Source organism: Oculina patagonica, chromosome 8, assembly GCF_052425735.1.
Source record: "Oculina patagonica isolate OP01 chromosome 8, crgOcupat, whole genome shotgun sequence".
NCBI classification, from domain to species: Eukaryota; Metazoa; Cnidaria; class Anthozoa; order Scleractinia; family Oculinidae; genus Oculina; species Oculina patagonica.
In genome coordinates this window covers 6,719,407-6,745,452 of record NC_135765.1, presented here as the reverse complement: position 1 = coordinate 6,745,452, position 26,046 = coordinate 6,719,407, and the positions used below count along the sequence as shown (strand labels likewise).

Below are 26,046 nucleotides of genomic sequence, written 5' to 3'. Positions count from 1 at the left end.
ATTCCGGAGTTCTATCAGTGGCAGAGATGACTCGTGTTACACCAAAATAGATTTATCAGGGGATCACGTGTTGAGAACGTCTGAAAGGGAAATTAAACGTACATGAGATGAACAAAATACGCAGCAGCTACATGGAGCTGTGGCCATCCAACCAAGGTATCCTCCTGATGTTACTGAAGAGCGTGTCATGCTGAAGAGTAGACGATGCAATGGCAGGCTATCTTACCAGCCAGGGGAGACTGAAATCTTGCACCCCAGATTCGAAGTCCCGGATCTTTTAAAGGACTTTCTGTTGGAAAACTATGGTAGCATCTACGAAGCTGAAGTGAGAATCGTGTTGGTGAATGGTGACGAAAACCAACTATGTGTACAATGCTCCGGTAATCCAAAGTCGAATGAGTTGCCAAAAGGTGAAGAAGGATCACAAATCGCTTCCAATGAAATTCTCAATGCAAGTTGAAAACTCGTCTCCGTTATGGGAAGGTTTCTTTTGAGAAAGAAGATGTAGAACTCATTTCTCCAGGTTTTGAAATCTTTCAGTACTTTATTGAGTGTTTAGAGCGTGAATATTGGTCGGTGCCCAATTGCGAACTCTGCCTTATTATTGATACGAAAGGGAACTTAACACTCAGAGTAGAAACTGAACTAAAGGATCGAGTACATGATGGTATCTTTAATAAAGTCAACAAAGTATGGAAAAGAGTTAGTAACTAAATCATACATCGTTAAAATGTAGGGTATTTTTCGTAACAAAATGTATAGATAAATTAGCTATAAATTAATAAAACGAAATTTGTTGTATCATGTCACGAAAGCGCAACAGTTGGGCATGGGTGCCACACCAAAAATCTACCTAGCAAACGGGTTGACAACTATTTACCTTACGTTCTGCCGGATAATATCGGAAGTATTGTATTCTTGCGTGACAAAATTGTCACTGTAACCTGAAAATACTGAAATAAAGGATGATTTGGTAGGCTTTAAAGAATATCTCATATCATGAAGGAAACGTTGAGTGTCGTTTATAAAATAAATGCGTTATTGAATTCTGATATACATTTAAAAACCCTTGCAGCTCGGAATAAAAGAATGCGAGGCAGGGGGGGTTACCCCATGTAACAGCGACGCCTTCGCCGTCTCCATTACAGTCAAACCTGGTGTTCTTTTGATGGGAACTTTACAACGTTGCGGCGTAGTGTACCAATACTGTTTGATCGAAGCATCTTGCAACATTCAATTCAAATTTGCTCGAGTAAGTTGCCAAGTTCCGGTTTTCACGTGGACAAATTTGAGCGAAAATTAGATCAATTGCCCCGGCTGGTGGTACAGATCATAGTATATCGGCAAGCTTACACTCACGTTTAGACTTTAGTTTGCGGAATGTTTTTTTGAGGACTGAGAGCTCTGATGTAAGCGGGTCGAGAAAATATATTCTTTAGCTATAAAGTTCCTGAAGAGGTACCCGATACTTCAATATCGAAGTTGCATGCCTTCTGTAAATAATTGTATATTTATGTTTGTGATTGTTTGCGTGGTCACAACTTGCCAATATAGATATTCAAATTTCGCCATTAATATTGCTTTTGTTAATATTTTAAAAATTGAATAAAATTGACTTCAGCTGTGTATTTGTAATAAAATGAAGTGGTATATTTCATTTTTTGAATTTTATTTTTCCTGCTCTGCTGCAGGAAAAAAAATGAACAACTCGGGAAAGATATACATTTTTTGTGGAAACCTGTTACATTTCGTGACCAGTTAGGAACCGGTCGCGTGACACTCTAATATCCCAGGAGCCTTTGCTCCTTTAATTTGCATCTGGGTTCGTTAAGATGGCGACAGAAACTGCTCTTGAGTTTTTCACGAGCAAGTCTGATTCAAGGACTGTGTAAGTGGATCCCAAGTCCGCCTGCTAACAGCCCGTTAATTCTTATATGATCTGTTTAGCTTGGTTCATTTCAGTCGAATGAGAGAAAGTTACTTTCCAATCAAATGTTGCTCCTGCTTTTGACGTGGTAGAAATTATGGTAAGTCTTTGTTTTGGAAGTACGTTCTCGACGATATCGTTTATTTTATTTCCTAATTGTTCAGTATTTATGTTAAGGATCGCAAATGTTGTGCTGTTATTCGATTGCAATCCTTTTATAAAACAATCAGCGCTCTGCACCGGGAATGAGTTTTAGCTTGAACTAGATTTCGACCAGAACTCGTCAGTTCAGCGTGTTTGTTATGCAGTGACCGATGTAGAACTTTGCATGTGCTGTGGACACGAAGGTCACCATTGACAGTGTTTCCTCTGACACTCGAGTGTACATGGAGTTAGTACAATTGATCAAGCACTAATAAATCAGACTGGCATTACTAAGAACCAAGGCTCCATTAATATAACTATAGAGATGCTTGTAAACTGATTTGTTGATTTTCCCTGCTGTAGCCGATAAGAGGATTTCTTTGAATCATCTTTCCATGTTGAATGCAAATCCAACTAATTTAAAGTTACTTGTATTTGTTTCTCCATCTCAAACCTCCCAACAGGTATTTTATACTTTGTCAAATTAATGTGATTCTGCATTTGCCTCGTTCCATAAACTATATATACTAGAAAGACGACTGCTTGCCGTCAACTGTACGTTAATATTGCTCGCGTGACATGTGACTCACTCGCGTGACATGGCAAGTTTTCGTTAAGAAAAAAATTGGATAGTGGAAGTATACTGAAGTTGTGGAAAAAGTCTATTTTGAAATAACCCAGCAAACCGATCTACAAGTTAAAAAATAATAACTGAGCAAGAGTTATAAAAGTCTTTAATTATTCTGGACACTCTTGTGCAGTTTCGAATTCAATAAGTTGTTCTAACAATAACAGTGTTTTTCGCAAGCAACTTTAGTTGTAAAACAGCATATCATACCAATTAAACTTGTCTTCCAGTTTAAACTGTTTTCAAACATCACTGACAGTGTTTATAATGTACAATAATTATTTCACTAATATAATATATTTGTATTTTATTTTTTTGTATTTCGTTTTCCCTTAACTTCATGTTAAGTTACAGCATTTTGTAACTGTTACATTAGAGAAGGAAAAGGAGAAGGGCAAGATATAGAAAAACTTATTCTTGCTTAACACTATTAAGCAAGAATAATTTAACAATAGAGTGTTTCTGTCGAGGAACTATCGGCTGTAGTTCCCCGCGGAAATTGATGTTCTTAAAACAAATATTAGCCCGAGAGCGGCTCGGGGCAATATCTAGTTTTAAGAACATCAAATTCCAAGGGGCAACTATCAGACGATGTTCCGAGAGTCACTCTATTGTCTTTATTGTTCACCAGTAAATTTTCTTCCGCGCGCACATACAAAAACAAGCATCGTGAATTATTTTTACTTTTGAGGATAAAAAACTAATTGAAAGCCGAAATTTAACAAACGAAACAAAACAAACGAGAAACCCACTAAATGAGTGATTTGGTTGTTTTTTTTTTTGTCTGCAGGCAACTTGTTTACAAAAAACAGTCCGGGCGGGCACTATCGATCCGGGCATTTTTCACGGGAGGGCACTATGGGCTGATAGTGCCCTCCGACGGACGGGCACTATCGCGTCACGTGTTCAATTTAAACCAATCATAATCGGAGAAAATTTAGTGGTGAACTATAACTATCAATAGTACTTGCCTCACTTAGAATTTTTCCTACATTTACATTCATTACTAGAATACTATACAATATGAACGTTAACGTTGTTCCATTTATCAGATTTATCAAAGAAAGCACAGTTAATATACCTCTTTTCTTAGATAGATAATTAACAACTATTCACCAAAGTAGAGGTGGCTAGTGGTGGATATTTACTGAGCTGTGAAGTGGCGAGGTAAATATCCACCACTGGCCACCAACTCGGACACTGAGGTAAAAAGTTGTTTTACTATATACAAAAGCAGTGTGATAATAATTATTGATTACTATTTTTCCCCTTCAAAGATTACAATTTTCTCGTGTGCGTTGCTCGGGGGTGAATAGCAAAGAATATTCCGGGTTTGAGTAGCCAATAAGCGTGCGCCAAAAGCGCTATCCACTGTTTTAGTATATACTAATACTCAGTATATAGATATAATGTTTTGACATTGGTAAATAATCTGTTTATCTGCAAATGGAGTGTTCATTATTTATGGTTTGGGTGTGGGTTGCATTTTGTGTGGCTCAACTTCTTATTATAATCTTAATAACCACCCCCAAAATTTAAATAACAGGGAAGGTTCATAATTTAGCTAGGGGGGGGGGAGGGGGTATGAATGATGATTTTGAGGGGTCACAATTTTCTGTGGGGGGGGGGGAACGGGGTTTGGGGGACTTGTATAATTTTCTCAAAGGTAAGACAAGATAAGCAGGGGGGGGGGGACCTAAAAGATTCCAGTTTTTGGTCATTGAATAAATCTGTACACAAGAGTTCTTTATGATGTTGTGTAACTCAAATAAATAAATAAAATCATTCCAATAAATTAATAAATAACAAACTCACAGTGGTAGCTACTTTATCTCCCAGAACTTTTTTTTTTCGTGTTGTGATTGTAAAAGTTTCCAAAAAAGTATTTTTTTTATACAAGTGGTGATAAAGCTAGACTAAGGTGGTGAAAGTTGTACAAGCTGATTACAATTCAGTTATTGACTGCAAAACATGGTGCACTTCATTGACTTGGAGTGCTGCACCTTTTCTTTACTGATATCATAATGGTCCAAGTTCACAGTCGCCATCACTCTCACTCTCACTCAGGGTCCCTTCACTTTTACTGTTTCATCCACAAATGACAGTGTCATCTCCACCACCTTGGCAAACCAAACAGCCATGATTGAATATCCTAATTTTACAAGATAAAATCAACGTTTTTGCTGCAGTGGCCAGTCATGCAGTGAATATCAGTTCTGAGTTGTATCTTTTATACAACTTTTTTTGTAAGGGATTGTAAAAAAATGTTTCTCTTTAAATTAGAAAGCAAATGTTATAAAATGTCAAATGGTGAGACTAAATAAACAAGTTCTTGTGTCAACCTTTTTAGAGGAGAGAGGTCATGGTTATTACTATGGTCTTTAGGGTACTCTCAGACTGGGGGTTGGGAGGGGGAGTGGCAGAAAAAATTCACGTAGGCCATCAAAGGGCAGAAGACTTCTATAAAATTTAAGGGAAAAAAATTAGAAATCATCAACCCCCAAACTAAGTAAATTGGAAACCCTTCCTTATTTAAGTTAAGTTAAAAAAAAAATTGTACCCTCATGGGAACATTTTGTCAGTACTAACAGGAATTTACTAGTTTCTGAGGGCTATAAAAAACTGGGGGCGTGGGGGATTTGAGCTTGACCTTCGCTTCAGTCAAGCAGCTCTCAATTTTGCTTGCCATGGAGAGTTGCATACTTGTTTTATTTTCCTTTTTTTATGAATAAGTTGACAGACAACATGCCTGGGCCCTTGCCCTTTAAAGTGAAAATGAAACGTTACTTGTCCTGGACGACCAGACAACACTTTTTAGAGCCCTGAATATTTAATAATTTACGTCTTTCGTTAGTAACGCTTATGTGACAATTTGTTTGTTTCTTTAATTTGTGTATCTGTTGATGAAGCTAGTTAGTTTGTTAGCACTGTGAGTACATAAGCTTCCACATTACCTCGGCTACCAGCATGCTTAAACTTAACCTTTGAGGAAAACATAAAAAATTAGCTCAAACTACCAAGACATTCAAGGTCAATATCTAGGATTCGACTCATATAGTCTATAGTCATTTTATGCTTGGCATGAAAAGGCTTTCTGATGGTATATCAATGACGTTTTCAGAATTTAAATAATATTGGGGTCCACGAGAAATAAGACAACTTTAATGACCTTCCCCTCCCCTCCAATTATCTTGAAACTTTAATGACCCCCAAAGGATAACTTCTCTGCCCATCCCTCTTATTTAACCAACCCCTTAATCATGAATAATGAACACTCCCTAATAACCGAGTTAATTTATATATATATATTGTTTCGGGGGGTGGGGGGAAAAAAAAAAAAAAAAATAAATTTATTAAAAAACCCGGAAATTTTTTTTTTTTCCCCCAACCCCGGAGCCAAGTTAGAATATTAATATATCGAAATGGCCTATCCAACCGTTAGGCTAACCGTTGAAATTTCATATCCCCCGTGAAATAGATGCATGGCCAGATGCATCTATTTCTGTTAACTTGCACGTGGCGTTCCATGCTAGTATTTGATTTCCATGCAGTAATGATTGAAAGGTAAAATGCATACAGTTATGACTGAAAGGTAAAATGTCTTCTACACTTGAGTTTGAACGCAGTTACATGCACAGGAACATCATGGGCAAAGAAACGATGCAATTCTGAATTAAACACATTGAAATCAAGAAAAACGTAAGATCGATCAAGTGTTGTTGTTGGCAGCAAAGTGACCGCTTTTCTTTTATTCACATTCTTTGGTACAAATTTAATCCAAGCAGAAGTCAACTGCCCTTCACTTCTGATTGGATAATGACTAGTCACACTTTAGGGCTTTTTGCTGTAATTGTGTTTCCTGCCATTGAAGGCAACGTCTTTTCTTGTTCTCGATTTTATTAAGTTTTTACAAGGCTACTAAAGATATAAATGTAAAATGATGTGAAAGTTTCCTTTTTTCGACTTTTTTTGCTTGTTTACAAGCAAAAGTAGGAGAATAGCGGTTATGTGGGCAAAATTTGGACATTCTTGTTAACTCTCAAGGGACTTTTTTAATTTCTCAAGGGACTGTTTTAATTTCTCAAGGGATTACTTTCCGCTGTGGGTGATCACTTGCGATCTCGTGGAAAAAACGTGACTTGTCACATTTACAAACGTCGCACAAACAATGGATTGCGTAACTAAAACACGAATAAATAATCACTAGCACTTACATCGTTTAAAAATTACAAACGTCAAAAATAAACCATACTAAAAAACTCGCTCTTTTCAAAGATATTATTGAAGTTAAAACAAATGCAAAAGATGGGGGCTTCTTTTAGCTTAGGAGCGGTTAAAAATAAGGCCAAATTTGGTCGCTATTTCGCTATTTCGTCATCAGCCTAGGTCGTTAGGGACGTGAACGCGCGTTGACAGCAATGTTGCATGAATCGGCTTTACAACATGCGATCGTATCTACGCAGTTCGAGTGGAATTTCAGTCAAAGATAGCAAAATTCTTTCGTATTTCATCTTCAAATATAATTCGAAGGCATTCACTGTATATATGGCTTTTGTTTAATCCTTTTTAAGCCCACTAAGAAGCTGTCTTGATATCCGACCCTCGCAAAGCCTAGACAAAACGCAGCTTGAGTGTATCGATTTGTTTACGCTGCAATTATATGCGCAATGTTTTCTCCGACAGTAGTCGGAAATATCCGTATTTTTTTCGTGCTTTTTCGTGGAGCAATCGTAACGATACGGCCTTGAACACATTGAACAGCGGTCTACCTATAACAATTCAAATATGTCGTCGCAAAAACAAAGCGTCGAACGCATATTTTGCTGTTTCATTTGCTAATTTCGCTGCCGTAATCGACTGTCTCGAAAGTTTCTTGCAATTTTTAAGTATAGAATTGTCAGATCTCGGTGAAATTTGCACTGTTTTACTTTACTTGTGTAATGTTAAGGAATATGTGTATAAATACCCGGCGCGGACGAGCCATTTTTGACAAAATTATATGGCTGCATTTCCTCCGCGAAGATAGGAAATTGTTAAACTAAACTACAACGAAACTGTAATGATAAGTTCGAAGAACAATGACATGATAAACCTTCGACTCATACTTCATGCAAAAAAGTCGGTATCTCGAAGAGACTTTGATTAAAAGTACTCAAGTCCTATTTTTATTTCTTTTTCTGTAGGAGGTTTTATAACTACATAAACGTTTCCAGCGTCATGTCTGGTAGAACTTTACGGATAACCCTCTTGGCAGACGAATGGAAGTCTACCAAAGGTGGTCTGTCAACCATCAACAGAGAGTTGGCTATACAGTTGGCTAAACACCCCAAAGTAAGAGTCACTTTCTTTGTTCCAAAATGCGCCGAAGACGACAAGAAGGCAGCTAGCATTCATAATATAAGCATTGTAAAGGCTAAAGAGCGACCTGGTTTTGAATCAATTGACTGGTTGTGTTTCCCACCGGGTGATCTAGCCATTGACATAATCATTGGACATGGGGTAAAGCTCGGAAGACAAGCTCAAGTGATCAGGGAAAGTCACAATTGCACATGGGTGCAAGTTGTGCATACAGCTCCTGATAAACTTGCCATGTTTAAAGATTACTCTGGTGCTATCTCTAAAGGTGATGGAAAACAATGGACTGAAGTGAACCTGTGTAAAATTGCTGATCTTGTAGTAGCAGTTGGTCCCAAATTGTATGAGGTCTACTCAAGATACCTCAGCAGCAGTGGCAAAAATGTCTTCAATCTTACACCAGGTATATTTGCTGAATTATCTGGTTTAAAGCCAAGCACTCAAGGAAGAAAGGAGTTTTGGGTTCTGGCATTTGGACGTGGTGACAAAGAAGATTTCGAACTTAAAGGGTTCGATATTGCTGCTAAAGCGGTCGCTGAATTGAATGATAGAAGTTGCCATCTCGTCTTTGTAGGTGCACCAATCGGAAACGAGGAGCAAGTGGCAGATAAGTTACTGGAGCAAGGCTTAAGGCGAAGTCAACTGACTGTAAAAGGCTATCTTGAAAATCGTGATGATCTTGCTACACAGTTGTCTACAGCGAATCTTGCTATTATACCTTCAAGAACTGAAGGATTTGGTTTGACAGCCCTAGAAGCCCTATCTGCTGGCCTGCCATTCCTTGTCAGTCAAAACAGTGGATTTGGAGAAGCCCTGCAAGAAATACCTACTGGCTCTTCCTGGATTGTAGATTCTGAGGATCCTGAACAGTGGGCTGAGGCTATCAAAGGTGTGCGAGGAAAAGGCATCGAGACAGCAATTAAGGAGTGTCAAGAACTACGGACACGCTATGCTGAGAAGTACAGCTGGGAAAAACAGTGCAACGATCTTGTGGAAATGTTAATACGCTTGGTTAACGGTGAGTTGTTAATAGTATTTCTCTGATATACAAGGGAATCCTGATTTCTCGAGCCCTTGATTTTCGCTCCATAACTCCAACCGAAGATGGCTTCCCTTTCCTTGGTCGAACAGTGCAATTTTATCCCAGTTTTCTCGAACTCCCCAATTTTTTGAGTTAATCTTCGTGCCCTTACAGGTTTAAGAAATCAGAATAACACTGAAGTAATTTCTCATAAGGGTTGTTGCGTTTATTCTTTCGGATCTACTTTAACGTAAACTGTCTAAAAGTTTAATTCCGAGAAAGATCTTTTGAATGTACAATTGTGCTGTTCAACAAATTGAGAGGGCGCCTGCCTGCAGTAACTACGGTCCACCATGCATGAACAAGGAGCTAGGCGAGAGAAAGAAAAAATTGTCTTCAAGGGCTACGAAGGCGGTGAGATAAATGACATGGTTTCACTACTGTTTGATCTAAATTGTAGTTGTATTTAAAGTTTCAGGAAGTGCTGTGGATCCAGAAGCCGTTGTTCCTTCGCAAAATAGAGGTCAAACTGAAGGTAAAACGTCGGAAAAGGGTTCGCAAGAAGAACAGGCAGTAGCTTCTTCGAAAGTTGAAGGGAACCAAGCAGTTTTAATTGAGATCCCAGAACAATCGACAGAAGTTTTGAAAGGTGCGTAATCAAATCCGTGGAACAATTAATTTGCGCAACGACTGAGCCCAGTTTCATTACGCGTTGTTGTCCATGGCCTTTGCATGTGTGAAAAGAATAGACTTGTAGAATCAAGCCAAATATATAATCCACACTGAGACGAAACTGGAATATTTACAATTTTATAGAAAGAACTTATGTACATGAGATTTTTGTTCATTAGGGGTACGGAGGGGAAGTACGGTGGGGAAGATCCCGCGTGACCTTTGTTACGCGTTTTTCAGTTCTCCACAATATGTTTTGGGAAGCGGAGTAGGTAGTGAATTTTTGTGGCATCTCGCCCCTAACTGGGTACTATTAATCTTAAGATAAACTTGAGATGCCGCTGCCGGAGAGTGTATCGGCACCTGGAGGAAAACAGATGAACGGCCAATCAATAAGATCATCGAGACAAGCAAGTACTTTGCAGGAAGATCAGCCCGCAGCTGAACAAAGAAGAGAATGTAGCAGTAGCTCCGACATCAGTCAAGGAGCCAGGCCTAAAGAAATGACTCCTTCAAGAACTGGGAGAACTAAGCTCGAAGGTAAGAAGAGTGTTTTCTAGCTGTTTACTTGCTGATACGGGGCGCGCCGAATATATATAACTGTCTAATTATCTCTTTCCGTTTAACCTTGTTTATCTTTATATCAGTATTTTTGTACATTATCGTTCGGATTTGCCTTTTGATGTTACTGGCAGTGTACTTACAGTATACCAATGATCCTATAAACGTACATATAAACTGTGCTGTCATGAAACAAACTTGTTAAGGAGGACTGCTCCAGTAAACGGGGTTCTTCATAAAGAGGGAGTCAGACCAGAAAAAAAAACCATCATGTTCAATATTTAGAAGCAGACAAAAAAACTGATTGTGTCAGTCAAATCCCCCTTTGTCATCAATAGGCTCAGTTTGAAACGAATTAACTTCGTAGTATCAAGCGAGGCATATAGACCACCTACAAAGCGGAGCATTTAAAGGACTGAATGCATTGTACGTTAGATAGGCTTGGGCTTCTACCTGCCCTGAGACTAGAGCGTTTTGCTTCAGTTCTTTGTATAAACTTGTTTTACTGTTGTTATAGGCGAGGAAAGCTCAATTCAGCAATACGGTCTCTACAACAGTGTTGGACAAAGAGGAGAGGGCAACTTATTCAGTCGCTCCAAAAGTGCTGAACAAAGAAGAGACGACCAGCTATTCGGTTTTTACGATAGTGCTGGACAAAGAAGAGAGCAAAAGATATTCAGTCGCTCCAATACTTACAGTGGCGAACAAAGAAAAGGGGACAGCTTATTCAGTCCCTCCAACGAGGCTGGGGGCAAGGAACTTAACACCAACAACGAGGCTAGACAAAGAAGAGAGGACAGCTCTTTCAGTCGTTCTAAAAGCGCTGAACAAAGAAGAGAGGACAGCTCATTCAGATCCTTCAACAGCGCTGAACAAAGAGGAGAGGAAAGGTTATTTATTCGCTCCAACACTTACAGTGGTGAACAAAGAAGGAAGGACAGCTCTTTCCATCGCTCCAGCAGTGCTGAACAAAGAAGAGACGACCAGTTATACGGTTTCTACAACAGTGCTGGACAAAGAGGAGAGGGCAACTTATTCAATCGCCCCAACAGCGCTGAACAAAGGAGAGAGGACAGCTCATTCAGTCCCTCCAACACTTACAGTGCTGAACTAAGAAGAGAGCACACCTTATTTAGTCCCTCCAACATTGCTGAACTAAGAAGAGAAAACAGCTCATTCAGTCCCTCCAACACTTACAGTGCTGAGCTAAGAAGAGAGGACACTTTATTTAGTCCCTCCAACAGTGCTGAACTAAGAAGAGAGGACAGCTCATTCAGTCCTTCCCACTTACATCTGAGCGGGAGCACCCTTATGTCCCCCACATGCTACTGGGGGACAGCTCATCCCCTCACCAGTGCTGAGCTGAGAGGGACACTTTGTCCCCCCACATTGCTGCTGAGAGGGCAGCTCTTCGTCCCCCACTCGTGCTGGGCGTCCCCACCCTGGAGGCTCACAGTCCTCCCCCAGTCTGCTGGGGACACTGTCCCTCCAGCCTGACAGGGGGGAGCTCATTCAGTCCCTCCACACTTCAGTCGTCTGGAGGGCACTTTATTTAGTCCCTCCAACTGCTGAACAAAGAGACGAAAGCTTATTCATTCCCGCCGCCAACAGTGCTGAACTAAGAAGAGAGGAAAGGTTATACATTCGCTCCAACACTTACAGTGTTGAAGAAGAAAGAGAGGACAGCTCGCTCAGTCCCTCCAACAAGGCTGGACAAAGAAGAGTAGACAGCGTTTTCAGTCGCTACAACAGTGCTGAACAAAAAAGAAAGGACAGTTCCACCAGTCCCTTCCACAGTGCTGACCAAATAAGAGAGGAAAGGTTATTCAGTCGCTCCAAAAGTGCTGAACAAAGAAGGGAGGACAGTTTTTCCAGTCCCTTCCATAGTGCTGAACAAAGAAGAGATGACAACTTATTCACGCGCTCCAAAAGCGCTGACCAAAGAAGGGAGGACAGTTTATCCAGTCCTTTCCCTGCTACAAAAAGTCCACAGTCGCTCCACGAGTGTCGAAAGAGGGGGAGAACGGAGCTTATTCGATAGAACCACTGGCACAACCAGAGGAAACATAGCACCTTTTGACAGCGAGCAGGGAACCAGGTCTAAAGACGCTCCTTTTTCAAACAGTGGTAGAACTATGCTTACAGGTTAGAGAAGTGTTAATTAGTCATTCTAATTTATCATAAATTTGCAAGCTCCCTGTTTACGTATTATCAAGACATGGTTATCTTTTTGCAGGGTGAGTATAATTATAATGTTATATAAATAACTGAATGAGTAAGAGAACAATTAGACGGTACGATTTTGTCTACGATTATTGCATGCGATACGCTTGCGCCATGACTACAACACGAATCGAGTCGTGTAAATCAACTCACTACATCCTTACGTACGACAGACGCGCGCGCTTAAATGGTTTTAAGTCATGTCTAAGGTCTGTGGTAAGCTTGTTGCATGCGAGAAGTCATACCGTGTAAATCGGCCCTACTGTATACACGGTGGTAGGCGCGTTGGCCTAATGGTTAGCGCGCTCGCCTCCGAGTCGAACGGCCCGGGTTCGAGGCCTGGCCGGGGCGCTGCGTTGTGTTCTTGGGCAAGACACTTTACTCTCACGGTGCCTCTCTCCACCCAGGTGTATAAATGGGTAACGGCGAATTTACTGCTTGGGGTAACCCTGCGATGGACTAGCATCCCATCCAGGGGAGAGTAGCAATACTCCTAGTCGCTTAATGCTACGGAAACAAAAAAAGGGAGGGCCCCCGAGGACGGATAATTTTTTTTTTTTTTCCTCCTTTGATTTTTTCTGTTTTTCCTTTTTCTCTTCCCTAAAAAAACAAAAATTTTAAAACCAAACAAACAAAAAAAAGAAACAAAAAAACAACAAAAAAAGTGGCTTCCTCTCTTAATATAATAATTTAAAAAATGCTTATTCACACAAATTACTCACTGTAACTGTTTTTACCTCCCAAGAATTAGCAATCCTTGGCTGTAATGTGTCAGAGAAGTCTATGCGGGCCGTGAGGCAAGTTTTTCAAGACATTGTCCCCAAATTGAATCTCGCAGCAAATCCTCCAATTAAGAACTCTCCACCTGTACAAATAAAACAATATTTGTCCGGACATCATCTCAAGTTTTGTGTCTTGGTGGTAGAAGCCGAAGCAGTCAAAGATGCCTTTGGAAATCTATCTCAACGAAAAGATGACTACGATGAACTTCTAAAAACAGCGGCGAATAAAGTTGGTAAGATAGGATTTCAATCTCGAATGAAAAAAAAACAACAACAAAACAACAACAACAACAACAACAACAACAAAACAGGGGTGTTTTTTTTTTAGGTATGAGCTTACTTACACTTTCCCCCGAGAGTGTTCTACTTCCTATAGTGGACTATACGGGGACAGTCCGCCCGAAAGGGAGATCGTTTTTAGGCTTGAAGTGTATATAAAAGGATAGGGATTTTTAGAGTTAAAGTACAGGGAAGGCCAGGGGAATGTTATGTAAGAATTTTAAAGGGCTTTTCAAAAGTCTCGGACAGACGAACCTAACCTAACGGTTGGGTCATTAGAATACCTAAATGGTTCACTCAATTAAAAAAAAAATAGAAAGGGGCTGCAGTATTTTTACTGTAGGTGTAAGAACGGGGTACCCACTACAATGAAAGGTATATGATACGGTTACCTTTTCTTTCAAAAATTTATGCCAAAGGATAAAAGTTTTGGCCTCCGGGCGGTGCGTTCCCGTATCCATAAAATTTTGTAGAGTATCCCATAGGCTGCATGGGGTCGAGATTCTTTGTTATTTTCATTTTTTTGCGTGCTAAGAAAGGGTCGTACTTAACAAGAGATGATAACACGCAAATTACACCTTTGTCACTTCCCTTCACAGGTGAAAAGGTCGTTGTCTTGATATGCGACACCCTGTCTTTCAAATCAAAGGAAGATGAAGCGATTGTCGGTCAAACCATTGAGCGCATCATTAATGAAAAAGGAAAGGGCTTTGTTGCGTGGTTGAAAAACGGAAGACTGTCTGTAGATCCCGATGTTTTGGTACAGTGTTTGTTCTCGACATCACCTGTGCACCAACCAATTCCACAGACCAATCTTTCTAGAGTTCGATCGCAAGAAACGACTTCAGTTACAGCTCAACCAATTGCAAGTCATCCTACTACTGTGTCTGGAGATCCTGTTATGCTGAGGACTTTACTTCGTTTTGGAAAGATATCATACCGTTTAGAAGATCTTCAGATATGGGACCCCGAATTGGTAGTCCCGGAACGCATTAATCAAAGACTCTCAGAGCAATTTCGTACAACCCCCTTGACTGGAGTAGTAGTCGTGGTAGACAAAAATGGAAGACTACAATGGTCCGCTAATCCAAAATTGATAGAATTCTCGAAGTCCAGGAACGAAGGGTTACAGATCGGTGATAACGAAATCCTACTGTTAAAAACTAGTGTTCGTTACGGACAGGTATCTTTCCAAGAACGCGATGTACACTTTATGTATGGCAATTTGAAAATACCTCAGCAAATCATTGACAGATTGAAAGAAGAACATTGTTCCACACCTTGTGGCGAACTCTTCATCATTTCAGACCGGGAACGTAATTTGCGATATGTAGTAAATATTGGAAAAATTAATCAAATACTTAGTTTTGGTAAGGCAATATTGTCTGCAGCCGTACGAAGTGAGTAAGTATAAGAAATAATTTTTGGAAGATTAAGAGTTGAAACGATATTTTAGTGACCTTTAGTGGGACGCAGCTTATAACTATAAACCGGTAAATACTGAATTTGCGACGTGCTTGTAACACACTGCCAAACGCAACGTGATAACTAGTTTGAAAACATAGAGAACGAACACGTGTCAAACATCGTCTTTTTAAATTAAATGTCCAACAACAAGCAAACAAAAGAAATCTTAAAGTTCAATATTTGAACGCCTCTTCAAATCTTGAAGTTCAATATTTGAACAGGTGTCCAAATATAGAAGTTCAATATTATATTTGAACGCGTGTCCAAATGTTGAAGTTCAATATTTGAACGCGTGTCGAAATCTTGAAGTTCAATATTTGAACGCGTGTCGAAATCTTGAAGTTCAATATTTGAATGCGTGTCGAAATCTTGAAGTTCAATATTTGAACACTTGTTTAAATCTTGAAGTTCAATATTTGTACGCCTGTCCAAATCTTGAAGTTCAATATTTAAACTCCTGTCCAAATGTTGAAGGTCAATATTTGATCCCGTGTCCAAACCAACTTTAAGACTTGTAACATTACGTCCATAACGATATAATTAAATCAATTATTTGGCTGAGGGATAAAACCTTTGAACTCGTAGCCGCATCTCATTTTGTTACCAAGCCGCCGAAGGACAATTCAAAAGAGCACATAACGATAACAACATAACTGACGGCTTTTTCTGGTTGTGGATAAGCTAATTTGAGAGTGGCATGGCTACATGTGTCATAAACAGGAACATTACTGAAGAATATAGTCCGTGATCAAAACGGCAGATCGCGAAATTACAATCTTTTTAAAGTGTCCCTTGTAATAGCTTCCAGTCATTTTAAAAACATGATTTGAACAACGAATCACTTTTTTACTGATTTTCTACATTTAGGCCCAAATGTTAGATGTCAATATCAATAGCCCGAGGGATAAAATCTTTGACCTCGTTGCGGCTTTATCTGGTTGTGGATTGGCTAATTTGAGAGTGGCATGGCTACATGTTGTCATAAACAGGAACATTATGTAGGTGTAGATTAAGTACTAAAGAACATACTCCGTCATCAAAACGGCACATCGCACATTGGCACATTGTAATAGTTTCAACATGAATTGAACAATACATTGTTACTTATTTACTGATTTTGGAACATTAATTATAAGTCCATAACCTTATATCAATAACTAGTGACAGAGGGATAAAACCTTTAAACTCGTAGTTACAAGTTACAAGTCGCCCGAAGGACAATTCAAAACCGCATCTAACGATAAGAGTGTGGAGGGGGACAGGGGGGCCGGAGCCCGGGAGAAAAGGGGCGGGAAGCGGGAGGAGAGAGGGCGGGAAGCAATGGACATGGAACCATCCTCTTCCCCAGGGCCACGCGTATTTTTTTTAAATGACATGACGTAGTGGCCCTGGTAACGGTAAAAAATATGATTTTTTTGATTGGCTGATAAAAACTGCATGCGTAATTAGGTAAAAAAACGAAACGCTTCTACGCAATTTTGGTTATACTTCCGGTCATCGAAACAATTGAAGATGCAGCGGAAAGTTTGAAAATGTTACCGGAAAAAGACCGAATAACACTGGGAGTTTGTTGGAATAACGTATTCACGAAGCAGACCTTCGTTTATGAACGAATGACAAGTACATCTCTTGCAAGGTGTAACTCGGTTGTACTTTTTATTGCATTAAAAATATTGCAAACATTTGCACCATCAACTTAGCTTATACAAGATATACACACTAAAAGGAGTTCATGAATACATGAAGACTTTGAAATTCAATGTGATATTTCTTACCGCTGCTCAATAGAATGATACGTCGTCGATCAGCGGCTTTTTTGGTTCTGAATTTTCTACAATACCTCCGCATGGCCATAAATAAATTTCACAGTATCATCAACCGTCGGAATGTTATCAGCTGATGATATCCACGACTCCATGTACACTATAACTCCAATTCCTCTGGATTCTAACTTTTCTATCTGCCGTCAGATAATATTGCGTGTAGAGTCGACACAACAACATCAACACATCTATCAGCCATGCAATTCAATGAGTTCCAAACGAATCGAATTGTGTAAGTTAAAATATCAACGACTTGAATTGCCAAAACCAGCTTTCAAAATTCGCTTTCTTCTCGTCTCAGTCAGCCCCAGCCTTCCCCTTTCTTTTACTGAGCAGGCGCAGACGAACATTTATGCAGTGGGCATGCGCTACCGGATGTCGTGGATTTTACGACATCCGGTAGTCAGTGTTACCAGAGCCCTTCGTTTCGCCGACCACGTGACCAAAAGAAACGGAAGGCTCTGGGAACGAGAATGACATGGAACAAACAGGAGAAAACAGTTCGGAAAGGGGCAGGGGCGGGAGTAAAAGGTACGGGAGGCGGGAGGTTCAGACCCCCCCCCCCAGTCCCCCCCCCCCCAAAGAGTGGCATGGCTACATGTCATAAACAGGAACATTATGTAAATTAAGTACTGAAGGATATACTGCGCATGCGTGATCAAAACAGCACATCGCGAAATTGCATGCAATCATTTAAAAGTGTTCTTTGTAGTAGCTTCAATTCATTTTAAAGACATAATTGAACAACGAGGCACTGTAACCGACTTATTTACTGAGTGATTTTGAACAATCCTATTGAATCAAATCAATAATAGCCCGAGGGATAAAACCTTTGAACTCGTAGTAGCAGCATCTCACTTTGTTAACCGGTTGCCCGAAGGACAATTCAAAATTACACTTAGCGCTAAGCACATGATTGACGACTTTTTCTGGTTGTGGATTGGCTTATTTGAGAGTGGCGTGGCTACATGTTGTCTTACTGACAGGAACATCACATGTATATTAAGTACTGAGGGATATACTTCGTGATCAAAGCATCGCGAAATTACAATATTTTAAAAGTATTCTTTGTAATATTTACGCTATTTCAAAAATATAAATTGAACAAAGCATTGTAACTTACTTACTTGTTTTGCAACAACATTAAATTGACGTTAAATCAATAATAGCCCGAGGAATAAAACCTTTGAACTCGTTGCAGCAGCATCTCATTTTGTTAACAAGTCGCCTGAAGGACAATTCAAAACAGCACTTAACGGTAAGAAAGTGATTGGCGGCTTTTTCTTGTTGCGGATTGGCTAATTTGACAGTGGCGTGAGTCTACACGTTGTCATAGAAAGGAACATTACATATTATGACAGGTGAATGACACACCTTCAGTTGCTTCGATAATCATCGTTGTGTTGTCTAAGATTTTGGACGGATTTTTAACCATGAAGAATCTTGCCATTGCTATTCTGGTGTTTTGCACATTCATCTGTGTAGGTGAGGTCCAAATTTAGGTATTGAAATAGTTTTTTAGTCTTCCGACTTGTAGTTTACACTCACTTCCTCATTGACTGCACTGAATGCGCACATTGTTGTACGGCAGCGTGGAACAAGATGGTTTGCTTTGGTTTGTTTTGTATTGTATTTGTATGGCTAGCGTCGGGAAGAAATTTCTATTTAAAAGAACAAATCGTGAAATCTTTCACTGTTGCTTTTCCACAATACGAGGCGTTGGCGAGATTCGTTGCCATGCGTAAGGCTTGAAAAACTTGTGGTTTCTTTTTCTCGTACGACTCGTACAGTGCAGCAAGAAAAGTAAACAAAAGAGCAAAGTGAATTCTCGCTAGAATAAAATGGGGGACACGTGAATGCCAGGGGAAAAAAAAAGTGGTATTCTCTAAATTCCCCTTTACCGCTCATATTTCTATTTCCTGACCTCCAAAGACGAGGACAAGTACAGAACAACTGAATGACGGCGGTACTGGATAATGTATTAAATTTGCATATTAGGTGTCACGCAATTTCTTTGTTTACCCATCATGCATACGCCACCTTTTCCGCTTTTCCGAGAATTTCACAACATTGAGCTTTATTTACACAATACTAACCCGAGTTCTGTCGTACAGGACGTGGCTTATTTCCCGATTTGCTTGCTACACAGGCTAATGCCAAATATTAGTGAAGAAATCATTACGATGTAAGTTTACTAGACTTTTCACGTAACAACAACTGTGTCGTGACATTTGTTGTAGCAGCACATAAGTTATTTCCTTGCAAGACTTAACAGGGAACAATTTTAAGAGGTTTCGCTTTCGAAACGATGTCAGCGCCGCGCAAGTTTCGTCTCTTCAACTGTGATCACGTTTACAAGCTCGACTCCATCGAAGATTTGTTGATGGCGATAACAGCGAAACCTGGCTTCGAATTCTCCGTCGAGAAACACTACTTCCCACTTTCAGGAATATCCGAATTGAGCAACAAAACTATTCCCGAGCTACAGATAGATTTTGCTGTTCTAGCAGTCCATGCGAACGAATCTTCCCTGACAATCAACGAGGATACTGGAGGAGGTTACACGGAAGTCTACAGGGCTTTACTGAAGGCAACAGGTAAGACTTAAAACCGGAAGTACGGAAATGCTGATTTTCTTATGTTGTAAATATTCTGAAGGAATAAACTCGTAGCGCTTAGAAAATAATTAAAATTAAATTAAATAATGTTTTTGATCAATTTACCACCATTTGCATTGATAAGCGACTTCAGAAATGAAAGCACCTTCCAAGATTAATCAATCCCTCTGTATTCTTCAACACATTACCGTATACGGCCCAGGGATAAACCCAAGGGTGAGCCGGTCATCAGTGTAAGTGTAATTCCAGTGCCCCCCAGGGAAAGGGGGGGGGGAACTCGGGTATGTTTTGGGTGGGCATGTGCCACCCGGGTCTCCAAATTAGTATCCCTATTTAGAATAAATTTGCATTTCAAATTAAACGCCATTCTGGCGGCTGATCATTTGAAGCTTTTGTTCATTTAAAATGTCATGCCCCGTTCTAGGAATCCTTCTAGAACAGGAGACCCAAATAACGACCGTGTTGGGTGGCAGTAACAGTAGCAGTAGCAGTAGCAGTAGCAGTAGCAGTAGCAGTAGCAGTAGCAGTAGCAGTAGCAGTAGCAGTAGCAGTAGCAGTAGCAGAAGCAGTAGCAGTAGCAGTATAGCGGTAGTGGTAGTAGCAGCAGCCGCTGCTCTAGCGTCCGCGTACGCAATACAAAACGGTAGTGGACAAACTAACACGCATTTCATCTGGCAAGTCTGAGACAAGGTAGAGTTGACCTAGAGTTCGAATTCGCCATTAGCAAAGTACTCATTAGAAATTAAACATATAAGAAGAAGCAGTAACTGGACAGCTTACCACTGGCAGAAAACTATACAGATTGACGCGCAAAAAAACTCTGTTTAGCCCCTACGTTAGCACGCCTAACAATGTTCTTCTCATACAGAAGACAAAGTCATTGTTGTTATTGGAGGAGATGACAACTACAAGAACGAAACCGAGGAGGAGCAGTCAGTCATCTCGCGCTGGGCCTGGAAAAAAATTGCGCGTTCGCAGTTCAAAGAAGAGTTTATTGATGGAAGAAAAAGCTTCGTCTTTTCTTGGGACAAAAAACACAGAGCCATTCACGAAGAAGCGATGCTGCACTTTTTTGATCCAAGCAAGAAAGGACAAAAGTTTGATTATCAACCGCGCAAAGTGGACCTTCCACCAGATCCTGTAGCCGCGAAAGAAGTTGTGATTTCAAACAGTGATGAACGGACGAGGGAAGACAGTCAGGAACTGCCGTTAAGTCAAAAGAATGTTACCCAAAAGGAAAAAGTGGACGCCTTTTTGAACGACCACTCTGGCAGCTTAGCAAACGGAAAGGCTCAGAAGGCTGTCATTCGCCACAATGAAAAAGGAGCCCAAGCAGGAAAGAAAGTCCCCTTCGAAAGCGACGAAGGTAATAAAAATTGCTATGAAATTATTGTAGCAATACAGTATCGAGCATAGTTTGTGCTGGAGTCAACACGTAATTTTACCTACCTTATTGTTACTTATTTTCGCGGGACTTAACTTTCGCGAGTTTCGCGATTTTCAAAAAATCGCTAAATTAAAGACCCGCGAAAAAAGGTTCTCGCGAAAAATAACGACGCGGACTTTAATACCCTATTATATAATTCAGTCAGTTTACTACATAATTATCTTGGTACAGTCGTCAAACTAACTCTACTTTGTTACAAAAGAACATTTCAAACTGTTTTAAATTTTTGTTCTGTTATATGGTTTTGTTCAGTGTCATTGGAAGCCATTGCTAGTGGAAAATTTAAATCAGTTGTGCCAATTTTGAGACTTACTGTTTGTTAATTTAGACCAGCATTTTGACAATTTTCGCGAAATTTAGTTCCTCTAAACATATTTTTTGGCCAAATCGCGAAATATGTCAGTTCCATTTTCGCGAAATTAAGTTCCCGCGAAAATAAGTAACAATAAGGTACACAGTAGAACCTAGGTCGTATAGTGTGATCGTCCGGGTGAGAGTAGTTCTGTAAAGAACTGTTGTTGGTGACTGACGTTTCGACAACCTGAGCGGAAGTCATGTTCAGAGTCAAGTGAGAAAACCTATGGTAGAACCTATGTTAATGGACAACCCTTGGGACTAGAAAAAGTGCCTACTTAGAAGAGGTGTCCTCTACTGGGAAATTAATAATTATGGGGTTTGTAATAATTGCCCGCCTATGGGGAGATGTTCGTTAGCAGAATTTATACTGCAGTTCAATTCAGGGACTTGAATTTTCATGAGATTATGTACTTAGTTTCAAGTGATTGACCTTTCATTTGTCTCCTGTACCTCTTGGTGTGCGAGCATTGTAATAAATGGAAATTTTAAGAGTCACTCCTGTTGGGTTTGGGGAACTATGAAAACATTTCCTTGGTGTGCTTGTGTCGTAGCGTGGTAAGGTAGTCTAATGACTTGCGTTTTGGATTTTAAATTGGGAGGTCCTTGTCCCTGTGTTTGTTATTAGCTTAGAGAAGAGGTCAACAGTTGACCCGCAATTATTGGATTACCCTTTCACTAGGGTTGGTGGTAGTGGGGTAATTGTACTTAGCTTCCAGTCCGCCACATGTCATAGAAACAATACGTGCGTTAATACTCCTCTGTTGCCTGACATTGGGAAAATTAACCGTGCCTGTGCTACTTAACCACGAGTGCCCATCGTTGTCATGATTTTGTCGTTGTTTAGGCCAAATGTGAAGTTCCTTCAGTATTTTGCTTTCTCTTCCGTTCTAGACTTGGTAGTTTGTGGCTGTAATGTATCGGCAGAGTCAATGCAGACTGTACGGCAGGTTATTGAAGACATTCGTCCCAGATTAAACATGTCAAGATATCCCCCAGTTACAAACTCGTCACCAGTTGATATTAAGTCTTATTTGATGAGAACCCCTCCAAGGTTCTGTGTGTTGGTAGTGGATACCGCAACGTTACGAAATGATTGTGATCATTCGCCGCAACTTAAACTTGAGTTGGAGGAACTTGTCAGAACTGCAGCAGAAAAAGTTGGTAAGAATATAACCTGTGTGTTTAGCCATAAACAACAGCAGCTTTAAATAAGAAATATGCTTCGTGTAAAACTGGTTAACGTTTGTTGTCTTGAGCTGCTGTCACAATGAAATGACGTAAAGTAAAGTAACACACTGTTTTGCCTTGAAGAACCAGCCTGGAGCCTACTTAGTATAACATATTTTATTCCTAATAATATCCAGAATATTTCCTTTCTTAATGTATGCTATCTGAAGTTTTGTCAATTTCAACATGCCCAGTCTTGTCCCTTGGACCTTTTTGGTCGTTTTATTGCAAATTGTGGTCATAATGTACTGTCCCGATTTTCACCATCTTGCATTTGAACGTCCTAGAAAACCCAAACGTCGAGGCAGTATACGTAACATACAAAAGTTGATGTAGCTGGTTCGCAGACAGATGTTACAGAACTAGTGGCACTGCCCCAAATAAACCCATAACTTTATGCCTGCACAGATTTTATGTAAAAATGACTGTCAAAGAGAAAGAAGTTATTAAAATTGTCGTACAATCAGAACGCCAGATATATAAGAGACCATTGATTATTAATGCCAGGGGGTGGGCTGGCAAGATTCATCATAGACAAAACCAAAACATGTTGACCCCCTTGACCCCCCCCCTCCCCCCTCCGAAAAAAAAACAAAAAAACAAACAAACAAGAACTAGCCTAGCTACTAACAAGCAGTCTTTATTTTGTAACAAAATAGCCTCCAAAAACATACTAGTGACGAAAACACTAGTGAAGGATAAAGTGACAGTGAGGAGGACATCGTTCTCCCCCCCCCCCCCCACAGTAGCTCAGTGTCCTCGGAGAGTGAAAACAATACGGAGGAAACTCCCCTGGCGCCCGTTATATTCCGCCAAACATGAGTTGGACACCCCCCCCTCAATTCTTGCCTGCTCACCCCCTGGCATAAATAATGAATGTATCCTAACACCAATTTTATAAATGGAGGAATTTTTCTTCTTCACTAATGAGAACAAGATCTTATACAATGAAACTATTGGTTTTACTTTCCAGTTGAAAAGGTTATTTTTACGATTTGCGGACCTAGCCATCTGCCATCAAAGGACGAGGAGATGTTTGTGCAAACCATTGAAAGTATCCTGAAAGAAAGGGGGAAGGGACTTCCCGTGTGGTTGGAAGACGGAAAATTGAACGTAGAGCCCGATGTCTTGATACAGTTAATGCTTCAGACCTCAACTATGGATGACACAGGAACGCGCAAGAGCTATCAAGAGGAATTTTCAAGACCGGCCAATGTTGCTTCAGCTTCTATCCCGGAAACAAGCCAAGCCAAACTGTCGCAAGAACACCTGACAGGTCCTCTAGTACAGGAACCGTATCATGACACTCGCCCTCGCTTGGATAAAGAACAACACGACAAGCCATCACAAGCCCTTTTACCAGCACCTACGAGTTATGAAGAACCACCCATGGGATACAATGAGGCCTTGATGCTTAAAACGAGAATCCGCAACGGAAAAATTTCATTTGAGCCTGGGGATCTTGAATTCCGTTATCCAGACTGGATGATTCCGCAATACCTAGTGGAAAGTCTGGGGCGCGAATACTCAGGGACGCCAGAGGGAGAGCTTTGTGTCATCTCTGACGAAAAGGGGAACTTAAGATCCACAGTAAAAGTTGCTAGAATGCATATGACAAGATGTTTACTCGTTTGATCGACAAAGTGTTGGAGCTTCTGCCATTACTATAACTGTAAAATTTTAACTTTGACCGGCTTAAAAAATCAATTTTCCTTTGTGCCGTTTGCTCAGAGAATAAGTAATAATAAAATGCTTATTCGGCGCACAGTAACATATGGATATGATCAAATGCGCCTTACATCAATTAGTTAAAATCTAAAAATATACAATAGAAATTTATAAGAATACAGTTAAACACTTTCCTAGTAAAAAATTAAAAACGTAAAATTAAAATTAAACTAAGATCCAAAATTCAAATTCGTGAGAAGTCAAGGTGTTACATCAACTACCGGTCGTATCATTAAAGTATAACGTTGTAAGGCCTTGTAAAGAAAGCTTGGAAATTGATACCTCAGTCAGTAATTCTAAACCAAAATCACAACTTATGAGTTGTGATAATCACTTTATGTTTTAGATTTTGATTGGGTCAAAAAAGTAACTTTCAATAGAAAGTTGTCGTCATACAGTTGTAAAAAGGTAAAAACCAAACAAGTAGATGTATAAAATTCAATAAAAAACTTGTTCTGTCAGTGACAAAGTGTCGGTACCGGAAGATAAATGTTTTTAAAATAAACACGTTAAACTGTAGCATTAAAAAATGCTATACATAATATAGTTACGTTATACTCAGTTATATTTACTCAGTAATTGAACAAACAGCTGTCACAGTCTTTATATGCCATATAATTATGTGATGTTACTTTGAGAATCCACTCACAGAGTTCGAGTTATCATGTGAGTACAAAAGGCAATGAATAGTAAGAGTGCACAATCACAAAGTGGCATAGCTGCTGAACAAAATCAATCACGTGCATGATTGTTGTTCGAGTAAGACTGAGACAAAATTTAACACAAGTTATGTTTGGTTAAAAAAATCCCCAGTTGTACGATTGAGTTTTACCAAGAAATAAAACATCACAAGTGTCTCTCAAAGAGCTCATTCTAGATTTAATTTTTTTTTTCTGAAGGGAAAGCTCCCAGCATCCTCCCAGCGAGATCTTGCCTCGTCTATGGCAAATGTCTGGTTACGCATGTGATTGTTCAGGAGCTCTGCCACTTTGTATGCATACAACTATGAGTGAGAACGACGTTAGTAATAGTTCACGCGTGCACTCTTACTATCCGTTGTCCTTTGTATTGCACGATAACTCGTACTCTGTGAGTGGATTCCAAAACTAACATCACATATATTGCATATAAAAACTTTGTACCGCTGTGTCGAGGAGATGACGCGTGTCATTAGCGAGGGCAAATCGTTTCTCGTTCCCCTTGATCAGTGATGGGTAACAATTGAAGACATCCGAGACAATGCATTTCTCGGAAAAGCGACGCCATACTGTTAAAATGTTATTCCTGGAATCTGAAGCCTGGAATTAAGTCGAACAAACAAAAAACAAAACAGTAACAAAGCTTTTAATATTTGAAGCCGATCAGCAGAAGTCGAGTGGGCCGATATACGAAATGTACGTAAGTTCCACCTGTCTGTATAACGAACATTAATAAAATGGTTGTGACATCTATATTATGTGTATAGCGCACTTGTTTATAGCTGGGATGCGATTCGATTCGAGCAGGATGCTTAGAATACGTTAAAACTTTAATCTATAGCAGATCAGATCAGATCGGAAAACACTGGCCAAGACCAAAGTGCACTGTAAGAGCCATTAAATACATAAAGTAGAGTACAAATACCAAATACATAGAAAAAGGGACAGTACTATTTTTACTCATTGGTGAAAGTATTATACTAATTAAAACAGCCAGTTAAAGTAGACACACTATATACCTGTTATTAAGAACCTGTTTAGCCTGATTTCTTAATAGACATCAATTAAATAATAATCATTTCAGCCCAT

The 26,046-nt window shown here is 39.8% G+C and overlaps 2 protein-coding genes across 3 annotated transcripts; both read left to right on the top strand.

The window, feature by feature from the left end:
* The first annotated feature begins 1,839 nt into the window (after positions 1–1,839).
* LOC144662995 (uncharacterized) lies at positions 1,840–16,244 on the top strand. Its single transcript, XM_078523923.1, has 8 exons — positions 1,840–2,027; positions 7,883–9,072; positions 9,548–9,724; positions 10,072–10,287; positions 10,826–11,594; positions 12,311–12,453; positions 13,277–13,546; positions 14,192–16,244. Exons 2-8 carry the CDS (start codon positions 7,917–7,919, stop codon positions 14,998–15,000), a joined length of 3,540 nt encoding a protein of 1,179 aa, XP_078380049.1. The 5' UTR covers positions 1,840–2,027; positions 7,883–7,916; the 3' UTR covers positions 15,001–16,244.
* A 2,804-nt stretch (positions 16,245–19,048) lies between these two features.
* LOC144663018 (uncharacterized) lies at positions 19,049–25,975 on the top strand. 2 transcript variants are annotated; one of them, XM_078523951.1, is made up of 5 exons: positions 19,049–19,067; positions 19,126–19,479; positions 20,369–20,866; positions 22,196–22,465; positions 23,505–25,975. In XM_078523951.1, the coding sequence occupies exons 2-5, from the start codon at positions 19,191–19,193 to the stop codon at positions 24,164–24,166; spliced, it is 1,719 nt and encodes a 572-aa protein (XP_078380077.1). In that variant the 5' UTR covers positions 19,049–19,067; positions 19,126–19,190; the 3' UTR covers positions 24,167–25,975. The 2 variants fall into 2 exon arrangements, with proteins under 2 accessions (XP_078380077.1, XP_078380076.1); XM_078523950.1 differs by lacking the exon at positions 19,049–19,067 and having other exon boundaries at positions 19,090–19,479.
* The last annotated feature ends 71 nt before the right edge of the window (positions 25,976–26,046 follow it).